This window comes from Oncorhynchus keta, chromosome 1, assembly GCF_023373465.1.
Source record: "Oncorhynchus keta strain PuntledgeMale-10-30-2019 chromosome 1, Oket_V2, whole genome shotgun sequence".
NCBI classification, from domain to species: domain Eukaryota; kingdom Metazoa; phylum Chordata; class Actinopteri; order Salmoniformes; family Salmonidae; genus Oncorhynchus; species Oncorhynchus keta.
Window position 1 is genome coordinate 13,490,594 of NC_068421.1, and position 20,669 is coordinate 13,511,262.

The 20,669-nt window shown below is 31.8% G+C and overlaps 1 protein-coding gene and 1 long non-coding RNA gene across 2 annotated transcripts; both read right to left on the reverse strand.

The window, feature by feature from the left end:
• Window positions 1–18,748: 18,748 nt before the first annotated feature.
• On the reverse strand, window positions 18,749–19,977 carry LOC127920624 (putative nuclease HARBI1). The gene is made up of 3 exons (XM_052506102.1): window positions 19,622–19,977; window positions 18,865–19,543; window positions 18,749–18,795 (listed from the first exon to the last, which is right to left on the reverse strand). The coding sequence occupies exons 2-3, from the start codon at window positions 19,334–19,336 to the stop codon at window positions 18,749–18,751; spliced, it is 519 nt and encodes a 172-aa protein (XP_052362062.1). The 5' UTR covers window positions 19,337–19,543; window positions 19,622–19,977.
• Window positions 19,978–20,047: 70 nt separating this feature from the next.
• LOC127932279 (uncharacterized) lies at window positions 20,048–20,369 on the reverse strand. Its single transcript, XR_008144723.1, has 3 exons — window positions 20,318–20,369; window positions 20,166–20,227; window positions 20,048–20,082 (listed from the first exon to the last, which is right to left on the reverse strand). It is a non-coding gene; the product is annotated as an uncharacterized LOC127932279 (long non-coding RNA).
• Between the last annotated feature and the right edge of the window lie 300 nt (window positions 20,370–20,669).

Below are 20,669 nucleotides of genomic sequence, written 5' to 3' on the forward strand. Positions count from 1 at the left end.
AATATATATTAGAAACCATAGGGACATCAATATATATTAGAAACCATAGGGACGTCAATATATATTAGAAACCATAGGGAAGTCAATATATATTAGAAACCATAGGGACGTCAATATATATTAGAAACCATAGGGACATCAATATATATTAGAAACCCTAGGGAAGTCAATATATATTAGAAACCATAGGGACGTCAATATATATTAGAAACCATAGGGACGTCAATATATATTAGAAACCATAGGGACGTCAATATATATTAGAAACCATTCAATATATATTAGAAACCATAGGGACGTCAATATATATTAGAAACCATAGGGACGTCAATATATATTTGAAACCATAGGGACGTCAATATATATTAGAAACCATAGGGACGTCAATATATATTAGAAAATATATATTATTAAAAACAATAGGGACATCTATATATATTAGAAACCATAGGGACATCAATATATATTAGAAACCCTAGGGAAGTCAATATATATTAGAAACCATAGGGACATCAATATATATTAGAAACCATAGGGATGTCAATATATATTAGAAACAATAGGGACATCTATATATATTAGAAACCATAGGGAAGTCAATATATATTAGAAACAATAGGGACATCTATATATATTAGAAACTATAGGGACATCTATATATATTAGAAACCACAGGGAAGTCAATATATATTAGAAACAATAGGGACATCTATATATATTAGAAACCATAGGGATATCAATATATATTAGAAACCATAGGGAAGTCAATATATATTAGAAACCATAGGGACGTCAATATATATTAGAAACCATAGGGACGTCAATATACTGTTTATTAGAAACCATAGGGACATCAATATATATTAGAAACCATAGGGACGTCAATATATATTAGAAACAATAGGGACATCTATATATATTAGAAACCATAGGGACATCTATATATATTAGAAACCATAGGGAAGTCAATATATATTGGAAACAATAGGGACATCTATATATATTAGAAACCATAGGGACATCAATATATATTAGAAACCATAGGGAAGTCAATATATATTAGAAACCATAGGGACGTCAATATATATTAGAAACCATAGGGACGTCAATATATATTAGAAACCATAGGGACATCAATATATATTAGAAACCATAGGGACGTCAATATATATTAGAAACCATAGGGACGTCAAAATATATTAGAAACCATAGGGACATCAATATATATTACAAACCATAGGGACGTCAATATATATTAGAAAACATAGGGAAATCTATATATATTAGAAACCATAGGGACATCAATATATATTAGAAACTATAGGGATGTCAATATATATTAGAAACCATAGGGACATCAATATATATTAGAAACCATAGGGACGTCAATATATATTAGAAACCATAGGGACATCAATATATATTAGAAACCATAGGGACATCAATATATATTAGAAACCATAGGGACGTCAATATATATTAGAAACCATAGGGACATCAATATATATTAGAAACCATAGGGACGTCAATATATATTAGAAACCATAGGGACATCAATATATATTAGAAACCATAGGGACATCAATATATATTAGAAACCATAGGGACATCAATATATATTAGAAACCATAGGGACGTCAATATATATTAGAAACCATAGGGACGTCAATATATATTAGAAACCATAGGGAAGGAAACCACGTCAATATATATTAGAAACCATAGGGACGTCAATATATATTAGAAACCATAGGGACGTCAATATATATTAGAAACCATAGGGACGTCAATATATATTAGAAACCATAGGGACGTCAATATATATTAGAAACCATAGGGACGTCAATATATATTTGAAACCATAGGGACGTCAATATATATTAGAAACCATAGGTCAATATATATTAGAAGTCAATATATATTAAAACAATAGGGACATCTATATATATTAGAAACCATAGGGACATCAATATATATTAGAAACCCTAGGGAAGTCAATATATATTAGAAACCATAGGGACATCAATATATATTAGAAACCATAGGGATGTCAATATATATTAGAAACAATAGGGACATCTATATATATTAGAAACCATAGGGAAGTCAATATATATTAGAAACAATAGGGACATCTATATATATTAGAAACTATAGGGACATCTATATATATTAGAAACCACAGGGAAGTCAATATATATTAGAAACAATAGGGACATCTATATATATTAGAAACCATAGGGATATCAATATATATTAGAAACCATAGGGAAGTCAATATATATTAGAAACCATAGGGACGTCAATATATATTAGAAACCATAGGGACGTCAATATACTGTTTATTAGAAACCATAGGGACATCAATATATATTAGAAACCATAGGGACGTCAATATATATTAGAAACAATAGGGACATCTATATATATTAGAAACCATAGGGACATCTATATATATTAGAAACCATAGGGAAGTCAATATATATTAGAAACAATAGGGACATCTATATATATTAGAAACCATAGGGACATCAATATATATTAGAAACCATAGGGAAGTCAATATATATTAGAAACCATAGGGACGTCAATATATATTAGAAACCATAGGGACGTCAATATATATTAGAAACCATAGGGACATCAATATATATTAGAAACCATAGGGACGTCAATATATATTAGAAACCATAGGGACATCAATATATATTAGAAACCATAGGGACGTCAATATATATTATAGGGAAATCTATATATATTAGAAACCATAGGGACATCAATATATATTAGAAACTATAGGGATGTCAATATATATTAGAAACCATAGGACATCAATATATATTAGAAACCATAGGGACATCAATATATATTAGAAACCATAGGGACATCAATATATATTAGAAACCATAGGGACGTCAATATATATTAGAAACCATAGGGACGTCAATATATATTAGAAACCATAGGGACATCAATATATATTAGAAACCATAGGGAAGTCAATATATATTAGAAACCATAGGGACGTCAATATATATTAGAAACCATAGGGACGTCAATATATATTAGAAACCATAGGGACATCAATATATATTAGAAACCATAGGGACGTCAATATATATTAGAAACCATAGGGACGTCAATATATATTAGAAACCATAGGGACGTCAATATATATTAGAAACCATAGGGACGTCAATATATATTAGAAACCATAGGGACGTCAATATATATTAGAAACTATAGGGACGTCAATATATATTAGAAACCATAGGGACATCAATATATATTAGAAACCATAGGGACGTCAATATATATTAGAAACAATAGGGACATCTATATATATTAGAAACCATAGGGAAGTCAATATATATTAGAAACAATAGGGACATCTATATATATTAGAAACCATAGGGACATCTATATATATTAGAAACCATAGGGAAGTCAATATATATTAGAAACAATAGGGACATCTATATATATTAGAAACCATAGGGATATCAATATATATTGGAAACCATAGGGAAGTCAATATATATTAGAAACCATAGGGACGTCAATATATATTAGAAACCATAGGGACGTCAATATACTGTTTATTAGAAACCATAGGGACATCAATATATATTAGAAACCATAGGGACGTCAATATATATTAGAAACAATAGGGACATCTATATATATTAGAAACCATAGGGACATCTATATATATTAGAAACCATAGGGATATCAATATATATTAGAAACCATAGGGAAGTCAATATATATCAATATATATTAGAAACCATAGGGATCAATATATATTAGAAACCATAGGGACATCAATATATATTAGAAACCATAGGGAAGTCAATATATATTAGAAACCATAGGGACGTCAATATATATTAGATAGGGACATCAATATATATTAGAAACCATAGGGACGTCAATATATATTAGAAACCATAGGGAAGTCAATATATATTAGAAACAATAGGGACATCTATATATATTAGAAACCATAGGGACATCAATATATATTAGAAACAATAGGGAAGTCAATATATATTAGAAACCATAGGGACATCAATATATATTAGAAACCATAGGGACGTCAATATATATTAGAAACCATAGGGACATCAATATATATTAGAAACCATAGGGACGTCAATATATATTAGAAACCATAGGGACATCAATATATATTAGAAACCATAGGGACGTCAATATATATTTGAAACCATAGGGACGTCAATATATATTAGAAACCATAGGGACGTCAATATATATTAGAAACCATAGGGAAGTCAATATATATTAAAAACAATAGGGACATCTATATATATTAGAAACCATAGGGACATCAATATATATTAGAAACCCTAGGGAAGTCAATATATATTAGAAACCATAGGGACATCAATATATATTAGAAACCATAGGGATGTCAATATATATTAGAAACAATAGGGACATCTATATATATTAGAAACCATAGGGAAGTCAATATATATTAGAAACAATAGGGACATCTATATATATTAGAAACTATAGGGACATCTATATATATTAGAAACCACAGGAAGTCAATATATATTAGAAACAATAGGGACATCTATATATATTAGAAACCATAGGGATATCAATATATATTAGAAACCATAGGGAAGTCAATATATATTAGAAACCATAGGGACGTCAATATATATTAGAAACCATAGGGACGTCAATATACTGTTTATTAGAAACCATAGGGACATCAATATATATTAGAAACCATAGGGACGTCAATATATATTAGAAACAATAGGGACATCTATATATATTAGAAACCATAGGGACATCTATATATATTAGAAACCATAGGGAAGTCAATATATATTGGAAACAATAGGGACATCTATATATATTAGAAACCATAGGGACATCAATATATATTAGAAACCATAGGGAAGTCAATATATATTAGAAACCATAGGGACGTCAATATATATTAGAAACCATAGGGACGTCAATATATATTAGAAACCATAGGGACATCAATATATATTAGAAACCATAGGGACGTCAATATATATTAGAAACCATAGGGACGTCAAAATATATTAGAAACCATAGGGACATCAATATATATTACAAACCATAGGGACGTCAATATATATTAGAAAACATAGGGAAGTCAATATATATTAGAAACAATAGGGAAATCTATATATATTAGAAACCATAGGGACATCAATATATATTAGAAACCCTAGGGAAGTCAATATATATTAGAAACCATAGGGACGTCAATATATATTAGAAACTATAGGGACGTCAATATATATTAGAAACCATAGGGACATCAATATATATTAGAAACTATAGGGACGTCAATATATATTAGAAACCATAGGGACATCAATATATATTAGAAACCATAGGGACGTCAATATATATTAGAAACCATAGGGACATCAATATATATTAGAAACCATAGGGACGTCAATATATATTAGAAACCATAGGGACGTCAATATATATTAGAAACCATAGGGACATCAATATATATTAGAAACCATAGGGAAGTCAATATATATTAGAAACCATAGGGACGTCAATATATATTAGAAACCATAGGGACGTCAATATATATTAGAAACCATAGGGACATCAATATATATTAGAAACCATAGGGACGTCAATATATATTAGAAACCATAGGGACGTCAATATATATTAGAAACCATAGGGACGTCAATATATATTAGAAACCATAGGGACGTCAATATATATTAGAAACCATAGGGACGTCAATATATATTAGAAATTATAGGGAAGTCAATATATATTAGAAACCATAGGGACATCAATATATATTAGAAACCATAGGGACGTCAATATATATTAGAAACAATAGGGACATCTATATATATTAGAAACCATAGGGAAGTCAATATATATTAGAAACAATAGGGACATCTATATATATTAGAAACCATAGGGACATCTATATATATTAGAAACCATAGGGAAGTCAATATATATTAGAAACAATAGGGACATCTATATATATTAGAAACCATAGGGATATCAATATATATTGGAAACCATAGGGAAGTCAATATATATTAGAAACCATAGGGACGTCAATATATATTAGAAACCATAGGGACGTCAATATACTGTTTATTAGAAACGATAGGGACATCAATATATATTAGAAACCATAGGGACGTCAATATATATTAGAAACAATAGGGACATCTATATATATTAGAAACCATAGGGACATCTATATATATTAGAAACCATAGGGATATCAATATATATTAGAAACCATAGGGAAGTCAATATATATTAGAAACCATAGGGACGTCAATATATATTAGAAACCATAGGGACGTCAATATACTGTTTATTAGAAACCATAGGGACATCAATATATATTAGAAACGTCAATATATATTAGAAACAATAGGGACATCTATATATATTAGAAACCATAGGGACAATATATATTAGAAACCATAGGGACGTCAAAATATATTAGAAACCATAGGGACATCAATATATATTACAAACCATAGGGACGTCAATATATATTACGTCAATAAATTAGAAACATAGGGACGTCAATATATAAGTCAATATATATTAGAAACAATAGGGACATCTATATATATTAGAAACCATAGGGACATCAATATATATAGAAACCATAGGGACATCAATATATATTAGAAACCATAGGGAAGTCAATATATATTAGAAACAATAGGGACATCAATATATATTAGAAACCATAGGGACATCAATATATATTAGAAACCATAGGGAAGTCAATATACAATAGGGACATCTATATATATTAGAAACCATAGGGATATCAATATATATTAGAAACCATAGGGAAGTCAATATATATTAGAAACCATAGGGACATCAATATATATTAGAAACCATAGGGACGTCAATATACTGTTTATTAGAAACCATAGGGACATCAATATATATTAGAAACCATAGGGACGTCAATATATATTAGAAACAATAGGGACATCTATATATATTAGAAACCATAGGGACATCAATATATATTAGAAACCATAGGGATATCAATATATATTAGAAACCATAGGGAAGTCAATATATATTAGAAACCATAGGGACGTCAATATATATTAGAAACCATAGGGACATCAATATATATTAGAAACCATAGGGAAGTCAATATATATTAGAAACCATAGGGACGTCAATATATATTAGAAACCATAGGGACGTCAATATATATTAGAAACCATAGGGACATCAATATATATTAGAAACCATAGGGACGTCAATATATATTAGAAACCCAATATATATTAGAAACCATAGGGACGTCAATATATATTAGAAACCATAGGGACGTCAATATATATTAGAAACCATAGGGACGTCAATATATATTAGAAATTATAGGGAAGTCAATATATATTAGAAACCATAGGGACATCAATATATATTAGAAACCATAGGGACGTCAATATATATTAGAAACAATAGGGACATCTATATATATTAGAAACCATAGGGAAGTCAATATATATTAGAAACAATAGGGACATCTATATATATTAGAAACCATAGGGACATCTATATATATTAGAAACCATAGGGAAGTCAATATATATTAGAAACAATAGGGACATCTATATATATTAGAAACCATAGGGATATCAATATATATTGCAAACCATAGGAAGTCAATATATATTAGAAACCATAGGGACGTCAATATATATTAGAAACCATAGGGACGTCAATATACTGTTTATTAGAAACGATAGGGACATCAATATATATTAGAAACCATAGGGACGTCAATATATATTAGAAACAATAGGGACATCTATATATATTAGAAACCATAGGGACATCTATATATATTAGAAACCATAGGGATATCAATATATATTAGAAACCATAGGGAAGTCAATATATATTAGAAACCATAGGGACGTCAATATATATTAGAAACCATAGGGACGTCAATATACTGTTTATTAGAAACCATAGGGACATCAATATATATTAGAAACCATAGGGACGTCAATATATATTAGAAACAATAGGGACATCTATATATATTAGAAACCATAGGGACATCTATATATATTAGAAACCATAGGGACGTCAAAATATATTAGAAACCATAGGGACATCAATATATATTACAAACCATAGGGACGTCAATATATATTAGAAACCATAGGGAAGTCAATATATATTAGAAACCATAGGGACATCAATATATATTAGAAACCATAGGGAAGGACATCAATATATATTAGAAACCATAGGGACATCAATATATATTAGAAACCATAGGGAAGTCAATATATATTAGAAACCATAGGGACATCAATATATATTAGAAACCATAGGGATGTCAATATATATTAGAAACAATAGGGACATCTATATATATTAGAAACCATAGGGAAGTCAATATATATTAGAAACAATAGGGACATCTATATATATTAGAAACTATAGGGACATCAATATATATTAGAAACCAGGGAAGTCAATATATATTAGAAACAATAGGGACATCTATATATATTAGAAACCATAGGGATATCAATATATATTAGAAACCATAGGGAAGTCAATATATATTAGAAACCATAGGGACGTCAATATATATTAGAAACCATAGGGACGTCAATATACTGTTTATTAGAAACCATAGGGACATCAATATATATTAGAAACCATAGGGACGTCAATATATATTAGAAACAATAGGGACATCTATATATATTAGAAACCATAGGGACATCTATATATATTAGAAACCATAGGGAAGTCAATATATATTGGAAACAATAGGGACATCTATATATATTAGAAACCATAGGGACATCAATATATATTAGAAACCATAGGGAAGTCAATATATATTAGAAACCATAGGGACGTCAATATATATTAGAAACCATAGGGACGTCAATATATATTAGAAACCATAGGGACATCAATATATATTAGAAACCATAGGGACGTCAATATATATTAGAAACCATAGGGACGTCAAAATATATTAGAAACCATAGGGACATCAATATATATTACAAACCATAGGGACGTCAATATATATTAGAAAACATAGGGAAGTCAATATATATTAGAAACAATAGGGAAATCTATATATATTAGAAACCATAGGGACATCAATATATATTAGAAACCCTAGGGAAGTCAATATATATTAGAAACCATAGGGACGTCAATATATATTAGAAACCATAGGGACGTCAATATATATTAGAAACCATAGGGACATCAATATATATTAGAAACTATAGGGACGTCAATATATATTAGAAACCATAGGGACATCAATATATATTAGAAACCATAGGGACGTCAATATATATTAGAAACCATAGGGACATCAATATATATTAGAAACCATAGGGACGTCAATATATATTAGAAACCATAGGGACGTCAATATATATTAGAAACCATAGGGACATCAATATATATTAGAAACCATAGGGACGTCAATATATATTAGAAACCATAGGGACGTCAATATATATTAGAAACCATAGGGACGTCAATATATATTAGAAACCATAGGGACATCAATATATATTAGAAACCATAGGGACATCAATATATATTAGAAACCATAGGGACGTCAATATATATTAGAAACCATAGGGACGTCAATATATATTAGAAACCATAGGGACGTCAATATATATTAGAAACCATAGGGACGTCAATATATATTAGAAACTATAGGGACATCAATATATATTAGAAACCATTGGGACATCAATATATATTATTAACTATAGGGACGTCAATATATATTAGAAACCATAGGGACATCAATATATATTAGAAACCATAGGGAAGTCAATATATATTAGAAACAATAGGGACATCTATATATATTAGAAACCATAGGGACATCTATATATATTAGAAACCATAGGGAAGTCAATATATATTAGAAACAATAGGGACATCTATATATATTAGAAACCATAGGGATATCAATATATATTGAAACCATAGGGAAGTCAATATATATTAGAAACCATAGGACGTCAATATATATTAGAAACCATAGGGACAATATACTGTTTATTAGAAACCATAAGGACATCAATATATATTAGAAACCATAGGGACGTCAATATATATTAGAAACAATAGGGACATCTATATATATTAGAAACCATAGGGACATCTATATATATTAGAAACCATAGGGATATCAATATATATTAGAAACCATAGGGAAGTCAATATATATTAGAAACCATAGGGACGTCAATATATATTAGAAACCATAGGGACGTCAATATACTGTTTATTAGAAACCATAGGGACATCAATATATATTAGAAACCATAGGGACGTCAATATATATTAGAAACAATAGGGACATCTATATATATTAGAAACCATAGGGACATCTATATATATTAGAAACCATCAAAATATATTAGAAACCATAGGGACATCAATATATATTAGAAACCATAGGGACATCAATATATATTAGAAACCATAGGGAAGTCAATATATATTAGAAACAATAGGGACATCAATATATATTAGAAACCATAGGGACATCAATATATATTAGAAACCATAGGGAAGTCAATATATATTAGAAACCATAGGGACGTCAATATATATTAGAAACCATAGGGACGTCAATATATATTAGAAACCATAGGGACATCAATATATATTAGAAACGTCAATATATATTAGAAACCATAGGGACATCAATATATATTAGAAACCATAGGGACGTCAATATATATTAGAAACCATAGGGACATCAATATATATTAGAAACCATAGGGACGTCAATATATATTAGAAACCATAGGGACATCAATATATATTAGAAACCATAGGGACGTCAATATATATTAGAAACCATAGGACGTCAATATATATTAGAAACCATAGGACATCAATATATATTAGAAACCATAGGGAAGTCAATATATATTAGAAACCATAGGGACGTCAATATATATTAGAAACCATAGGAACGTCAATATATATTAGAAACCATAGGGATCAATATATATTAGAAACCATAGGGACGTCAATATATATTAGAAACCATAGGGACGTCAATATATATTAGAAACCATAGGGACGTCAATATATATTAGAAACCATAGGGACGTCAATATATATTAGAAACCATAGGGACGTCAATATATATTAGAAATTATAGGGACATCAATATATATTAGAAACCATAGGGACATCAATATATATTAGAAACCATAGGGACGTCAATATATATTAGAAACAAAACATCTATATATATTAGGGAAGTCAATATATATTAGAAACAATAGGGACATCATATATATTAGAAACCATAGGGACATCTATATATATTAGAAACCATAGGGAAGTCAATATATATTAGAAACATCTATATATATTAGAAACCATAGGGATATCAATATATATTGGAAACCATAGGAAGTCAATATATATTAGAAACCATAGGGACGTCAATATATATTAGAAACCATAGGGACATCAATATATATTAGAAACATCAATATATATTAGAAACCATAGGGACGTCAATATATATTAGAAACAATAGGGACATCTATATATATTAGAAACCATAGGGACATCTATATATATTAGAAACCATAGGGATATCAATATATATTAGAAACCATAGGGAAGTCAATATATATTAGAAACCATAGGACGTCAATATATATTAGAAACCATAGGGACGTTAATATATATTAGAAACCATAGGGACATCAATATATATTAGAAACCATAGGGACGTCAATATATATTAGAAACAATAGGGACATCTATATATATTAGAAACCATAGGGACATCTATATATATTAGAAACCATAGGGACGTCAAAATATATTAGAAACCATAGGGACATCAATATATATTACAAACCATAGGGACGTCAATATATATTAGAAAACATAGGGAAGTCAATATATATTAGAAACAATAGGACATCTATATATATTAGAAACCATAGGGACATCAATATATATTAGAAACCCTAGGGAAGTCAATATATATTAGAAACCATCAATATATATTAGAAACCATAGGGACATCAATATATATTAGAAACCATAGGGACATCAATATATATTATTAACTATAGGGACGTCAATATATATTAGAAACCATAGGGACATCAATATATATTAGAAACCATAGGGACATTAATATATATTAGAAACCATAGGGACATCAATATATATTAGAAACCATAGGGACGTCAATATATATTAGAAACCATAGGGACGTCAATATATATTAGAAACCATAGGGACATCAATATATATTAGAAACCATAGGAAGTCAATATATATTAGAAACCATAGGGACGTCAATATATATTAGAAACAATAGGGACATCTATATATATTAGAAACCATAGGGACATCTATATATATTAGAAACCATAGGGAAGTCAATATATATTGGAAACAATAGGGACATCTATATATATTAGAAACCATAGGGACATCAATATATATTAGAAACCATAGGGAAGTGAATATATATTAGAAACCATAGGGACGTCAATATATATTAGAAACCATAGGGACGTCAATATATATTAGAAACCATAGGGACATCAATATATATTAGAAACCATAGGGACGTCAATATATATTAGAAACCATAGGGACGTCAAAATATATTACAAACCATAGGGACATCAATATATATTACAAACCATAGGGACGTCAATATATATTAGAAAACATAGGGAAGTCAATATATATTAGAAACAATAGGGACATCTATATATATTAGAAACCATAGGGACATCAATATATATTAGAAACCTAGGGAAGTCAATATATATTAGAAACCATAGGGACGTCAATATATATTAGAAACCATAGGGACGTCAATATATATTAGAAACCATAGGGACATCAATATATATTAGAAACTATAGGGACGTCAATATATATTAGAAACCATAGGGACATCAATATATATTAGAAACCATAGGGACGTCAATATATATTATAAACTATAGGGACATCAATATATATTAGAAACCATAGGGACGTCAATATATATTAGAAACCATAGGGACATCAATATATATTAGAAACCATAGGGACGTCAATATATATTAGAAACCATAGGGAAGTCAATATATATTAGAAACCATAGGGACGTCAATATATATTAGAAACCATAGGGACGTCAATATATATTAGAAACCATAGGGACATCAATATATATTAGAAACCATAGGGACGTCAATATATATTAGAAACCATAGGGACGTCAATATATATTAGAAACCATAGGGACGTCAATATATATTAGAAACCATAGGGACGTCAATATATATTAGAAACCATAGGGACGTCAATATATATTAGAAACTATAGGGACGTCAATATATATTAGAAACCATAGGGACATCAATATATATTAGAAACCATAGGGACGTCAATATATATTAGAAACAATAGGGACATCTATATATATTAGAAACCATAGGGAAGTCAATATATATTAGAAACATTAGGGACATCTATATATATTAGAAACCATAGGGACATCTATATATATTAGAAACCATAGGGAAGTCAATATATATTAGAAACAATAGGGACATCTATATATATTAGAAACCATAGTGATATCAATATATATTGGAAACCATAGGGAAGTCAATATATATTAGAAACCATAGGGACGTCAATATATATTAGAAACCATAGGGACGTCAATATATATTAGAAACCATAGGGACATCAATATATATTAGAAACCATAGGGACGTCAATATATATTAGAAACAATAGGAAATCTATATATATTAGAAACCATAGGGACATCAATATATATTAGAAACCATAGGGAAATCAATATATATTAGAAATTATAGGGAAGTCAATATATATTAGAAACCATAGGGACATCAATATATATTAGAAACCATAGGGACGTCAATATATATTAGAAACCATAGGGACATCTATATATATTAGAAACCATAGGGACGTCAATATATATTAGAAACCATAGGGACATCAATATATATATTAGAAACCATAGGGACATCTATATATATTAGAAACCATAGGGAAGTCAATATATATTAGAAACCATAGGGACATCAATATATATTAGAAACCATAGTGATATCAATATATATTAGAAACCATAGGGAAGTCAATATATATTAGAAACCATAGGGACGTCAATATATATTAGAAACCATAGGGACGTCAATATATATTAGAAACCATAGGGACATCAATATATATTAGAAACCATAGGGACGTCAATATATATTAGAAACCATAGGGATGTCAATATATATTAGAAACCATAGGGACGTAAATATATATTAGAAACCATAGGGACGTCAATATATATTAGAAACCATAGGACGTCAATATATATTAGAAACCATAGTGACATCAATATATATTAGAAACCATAGGGAAGTCAATATATATTACAAACCATAGGGACGTCAATATATATTAGAAACCATAGGGAAGTCAATATATATTAGAAACCATAGGGAAGTCAATATATATTAGAAACCATAGGGACGTCAATATATATTAGAAACCATAGGGACGTCAATATATATTAGAAACCATAGGGACATCAATACATATTAGAAACCATAGGGACATTAATATATATTAGAAACCATAGGGACGTCAATATATATTAGAAACCATAGGGACGTCAATATATATTAGAAACAATAGGGACATCTATATATATTAGAAACCATAGGGACATCTATATATATTAGAAACAATAGGGACATTAATATATATTAGAAACCATAGGGACATCAATATATATTAGAAACTATAGGGACGTTAATATATATTAGAAACCATAGGGACGTCAATATATATTAGAAACCATAGGACGTCAATATATATTAGAAACCATAGGGACATTAATATATATTAGAAACCATAGGGACGTCAATATATATTAGAAACCATAGGGACGTCAATATATATTAGAAACAATAGGGACATCTATATATATTAGAAACCATAGGGACATCTATATATATTAGAAACAATAGGGACATTAATATATATTAGAAACCATAGGGACATCAATATATATTAGAAACCATAGGGACATTAATATATATTAGAAACTATAGGGACATCAATATATATTAGAAACCATTGGGACATCAATATATATTATTAACTATAGGGACGTCAATATATATTAGAAACCATAGGGACATCAATATATATTAGAAACCATAGGGACATTAATATATATTAGAAACCATAGGGACATCAATATATATTAGAAACTATAGGGACGTTAATATATATTAGAAACTGTAGGGACGTCAATATATATTAGAAACTACAGGGACATCAATATATATTAGAAACTATAGGGACGTCTATATATATTAGAAACTATAGGGACGTCAATATATATTAGAAACCATAGGGACGTCAATATATATTAGAAACTATAGGGATGTCAATATATATTGGAAACTACAGGGACATCAATATATTAGAAAATATAGGGACGTTAATATATATTAGAAACCATAGGGACGTCAATATATATTAGAAACCATAGGGACGTCAATATATATTAGAAACCATAGGGACCTCAATAATATTAGAAACCATAGGGACGTCAATATATATTAGAAACCATAGGGACATCAATATATATTAGAAACCAAAGGGACATTAATATATATTAGAAACCATAGGGACGTCAATATATATTAGAAACCATAGGGAAGTCAATATATATTAGAAACCATAGGGACGTCAATATATATTAGAAACCATAGGGACGTCAATATATATTAGAAACCATAGGGACGTCAATATATATTAGAAACCATAGGGACGTCAATATATATTAGAAACCATAGGGACATCAATATATATTAGAAACCATAGGGACATCAATATATATTATTAACTATAGGGACGTCAATATATATTAGAAACTATAGGGACGTCAATATATATTAGAAACCATAGGGACGTCAATATATATTAGAAACTATAGGGACGTCAATATATATTAGAAACCATAGGGACGTCAATATATATTAGAAACGTTCTGACCTTTATTTCCTTTGTTTTGTCATTATTTAGTATGGTTAGGGTGTGAGTTGGGTAGGCAGTCTATGTTTGTTTTTCTATGATTTGGGGATTTCTATGTTTCGGCCTAGTCTGGTTCTCAATCAGAGGCAGGTGTCATTATTTGTCTCTGATTGAGAATCATTCTTAGGTAGCCTGGGTTTCACTGTGTGTTTGTGGGTGATTGTTCCGGTCTCTGTGTTTGCACCAGATAGGACTGTTTAGATTTTCGCACATTTATTGTTTTGTTAGTTATTTCATGTCTAGTACCTTTATTAAAGAACATGAATAACCACCATGCTGCATGTTGGTTCCACTTCTCCTTCCCCACAGGAAAACTCTTACAATAGGGACATCAATGTACACTCCCATACGTATTTATTTGGACTGTAAAACTAAAAGTTTTCATTTGGTTCTATACTTATACTATGACAATTTGTAAGTCGCTCTGGATAAGAGTGCCTGCTAAATGACTTAAATGTAAATGTTAAATGTACCAAATGAGTGAATAAGTGAATTTGTCCAAATATGTATGACACCTTCAAATGGGGGGGACTAGATACAAAAAGTGCATTCATTTCTAAACGCTAAAACAGAGATGTATAAAAATACCATCATATAAAACGTGTGATCTAAAATCCAACATGCTGGAGTATAGTGCCAAATTAAGTTTTAGCTTCGCTGTGCAAATAAATATGTTGGGGTGTTTATTTGTTAGCGGACCATTTCCAGACTTGGGGCCTGTTGCACAAAACTAGGATAGGGATTAAGCCAGGATATCTTGGTGATCCTGGCTCAATTGATCCGTAATCCGGTTGCACTAAAGATGGATAGGGGGCAGGAGGATATGTTATGGTATAAATTACCATGGAGATTTATTCTGTGGAGCTAGCCTGCTCCAGACCAGGCTAAATTCCAGGATCTATTTAATCTCATCCCTAATGTCAGTCAGCAGTCACCACAAATGGAAACCAATAGTTATTTCACTGCTCACTATATATTGTTATCACATATAACTAGACCCACTGTCATTATTTAAATGTTTGTGATCATTAATTTCAATGATTTTGGATAAAAAAATGATTTTTAGATGTTGCTATCATTAGATAATTTACAGTTTCCCATAGACTATATATAAAATGATAGAATATTAGGGCCACAGAGGGAAAAAAAAAGACAAGTCATAATATTGTAACCAGTTGTTTTAAAGGAGGACAGTTGTTAAAATGACAGATGCGGGGCATTTCGTGAAATTGTACTTCAGTATGATTTCATAAACAAAGACATGCTGATGTGCCAGAATATTAAGTATCACATTGTCATAAGTATCAAAACTGTAAAAACAATATGTAGCTTTTCTGCAGAAAGAACCAGCCTCATAAAGTTATGACTTTATCCTTTTTCTTCAGTGTGGCCCTAGTACTCTGTCATATAAACAAATACACATTGTGTTTTTATATTCATATGGAATGTGTAACATTATGTTCCTTTATTGAATAAGGACAAAACAAAGCAGGTAAACCATCAGCTCCTTTCGAAACTGAAGTCACAGTGACTCTACAAGATGGAAAGCACAGAATCCAAGCATATTATACAAAATGATACATACACATTCAAAGGTCTGTATATAACACACCCTGCATGTCTGCACACTAAAATAAATGCAGGACAAATCCATACACATCAACTGAACAGACAAATGAATGGATGCAGTAGCCTCCCTGCAGCCTTGTATTACACACAGTATACCGCACAAACATCATAAGAGGCCAAATTCGTAAAAAACGAACCCAAAAAACCCAAATTCCTCTGCCACCGCAGGACATATTTAACCAAAATTGAAAGCACACATACTAACTAAAATAATTCAACACACATTGGTCCCTCAGCAGCCGACCACTGTCGTCATCAGGGAAGATTGCCGGATTGTCCCAGTCCATGGCTGGTGGCACTCTGGGGGCCCTCTCCTTCCTCAGGCAGGCCACATTGTGGAGGACAGCACAAGCCACAGTAATATCACATGCCCTAACAGGGCTGACCCTTAATTTGTGAAGGCAGTGAAAGCGTGCCTTCAGGAGGCCAAAGGTCATTTCAACTCTGGTCCTGGCATGGGCATGGTTGTAGGCCTGCTGTGCTTCCTGGGGGTCTGTGAAAGGTGTCAGGAGAAAAGGCTGGCAGCCATACCCCCTGTCTCCCAGCAACACACCAGAGAATTCACCTGTCAACACAAAATCTCATCATTACTACCTCATAAACACAGTGATATTCTTGACACAGCCATGATGGTTATAAATAGGGGTTGTGTGGCTTACCTTGTGATAGATTTCAGAGGCCCGAAAGATTCTGGAGTCATGGACTGAGCCAGGCCATTTTGCCACAACATTGCTGATCACACAGTCAGCATTGCAGACCATCTGAAATCATAAGATGAGGAATATTACACCAATCAATGCACATCACTGGCAATGCAGAGTGTTCGTCAATGGACAATATCAAAAAGTTATGTTCACCTGAACATTAATGCTGTGAAAGGATTTCCTATTCACAAAAATCGGCCTCATGGGCACCTGAGGGGCTTTTATCCTATGTGTGTGCAGTCCACTGCACCAATGACATTGGGGAAACCTGTCACACAAAGTAATGAGTATCCTACTATGTGTTAACAGTTGTCCTGTAATTTGTAGATCCTCTTACCTGCAATCCTATAGAACTCCTCTTTGATGTCACAGAGTCTTCTGTGGCCAGGGAAGGAGATGAAGACATCTGCTAATGCTTTGATAGCCAGACACACACTCCTTATTGTGCGGCAAATTGTGGCCTTGTTCAGCTGTTCTGCATCCCCCACTGAGTACAGGAAGGCTCCACTAGCAAAAAAGCGCAAGGCCACACAAACCATTTGCTCCACACTCAGTGCATGGCTCCGTGCAGTGCGGTGCTTAATCCTGGGACCCAGTAGTCTGCATAGATACAGGTTTTCTGCAGATGGCATCAGGTATCTTTCATATAGATGGTCGTCAGGGAAGGCCAGTGGGTCCAACCGGTCCCTGAAGACCCTTTCTCGCCTGAAGGCTCTCCTCAGCACAAGTGCTTCTTCATCCACCACATCTCGCACGAATGGGCATGCCATTGTCAGAGCAGAAAGGAACACACAATTTTGGGCCTTCATATAGGCTAGTGGCCACACCTGGTGCTGGGGGGTGGGCAAAAGAGGGCGATGCCTTATAACGATGACTTGGTTGTACTGATTGCTGGGAAAATAAAAACCTTAGAAAGATGCCACCGTCCTGTGTGCTCACAATAAGAGCTCATATGTCATGGCTCACTTGACGAGAATATACCTAATTTTTATTTGAGCTGTGTCATCTTCTTGGAGCTGGGGAGGAAATACAAATAATGATTAATACATTTGTGTTACAGTTAGCATACAGTGTACATTGAAGGCATATCTCACCTCCCTCTCAAGTTTTTTTATTTCAAGGTCCAGTTTCCTAATTGTCCTCTTTTTTATTTCGGACTCCAGTGCAAGATTTTCCATCTTTTTCTTCTTGTACTGAATGTCTATGTCTGCCAGTTCTATTTGGCGCCGGAGGTGGTTGCCATACAACTTTCTGATAGCTTGTGAGCTCTGTGAACACAATACAATTAGCGCAGCTGGAATTTGGCAGGATGTGGTGTCCTTTTATTAATACGCACTATGTTGCCAGGCTGGTTTTCCCACTGTATAGCATCTGGGTCCTGTAAAAGAAATGAGATTTTTTGATTTTGATGAGGACTCCTCACCATTGTAGAGTAAATAGTACTTTCACAGTCTTACCATGATACCTCATGCCTTCTGGAATCCAGAGAGATGGTCTCCTCCTCATCATCATCATCATCGTCTCCATCATGTGCTGTTGCACTGGGGCCTTCACCCTATCACATTTAAATCGGATTCATATTGAAGCTAGTAGACAAGACATGCCAGGCCTACAGTATGCCTTTGATGGAGTACTCACTGGATCAGCATCGTCTGGTGCTTGTGCTGGTGGCTCTAACAGGAACACAGTGCTGCCAGACACTGCAAGGCAATAGGTAAACCAAAGTCAGACAGTCCAAATTGATTCAATATGAATGTGGTTGTATCCCATGTAGAGATGGAAGGACATACCTTGAATGAAGCGGGTGGCATCTTGGGAGGAACCTATGCTCGTCTCTTTCCCCCAGGGATCCCCTCTAAGACGGGCCTGCCTTTATTTAGCTCCAAGGCCATGTCCTCTGCTGGACCTCTGGTAAGGTCAGCCTTTGGTGACCCACCACCCGTGCCTTGTCTGTGGGTATTCTTTTCACTGCTAAAACAGTACAGACAATGTGTGAGCAGGCACCTTCTGGGTACAATATATGCTTGTGCTTTGTTAAATATTAGTCAGGGACCATACCATTCTGCAGAATGTTCTTGTATTTGATTTTGACCTGCTGCCATGTCCGTTTTGGCCCGTTCATGTTTAATCTACACACACACA

What these genes read in the sequence shown, in the direction of transcription:
- LOC127920624 (XM_052506102.1), bottom strand. Translation starts at nt 19,336, where the DNA reads ATGAAGGCCCAAAATTGTGTGTTCCTTTCTGCTCTGACAATGGCATGC. An exon ending in GGAGTTCTATAGGATTGCAG is followed by an intron (nt 18,796 to 18,864) that starts GTAAGAGGATCT and finishes TTTGTGTGACAG; the next exon opens with GTTTCCCCAATGTCATTGGT.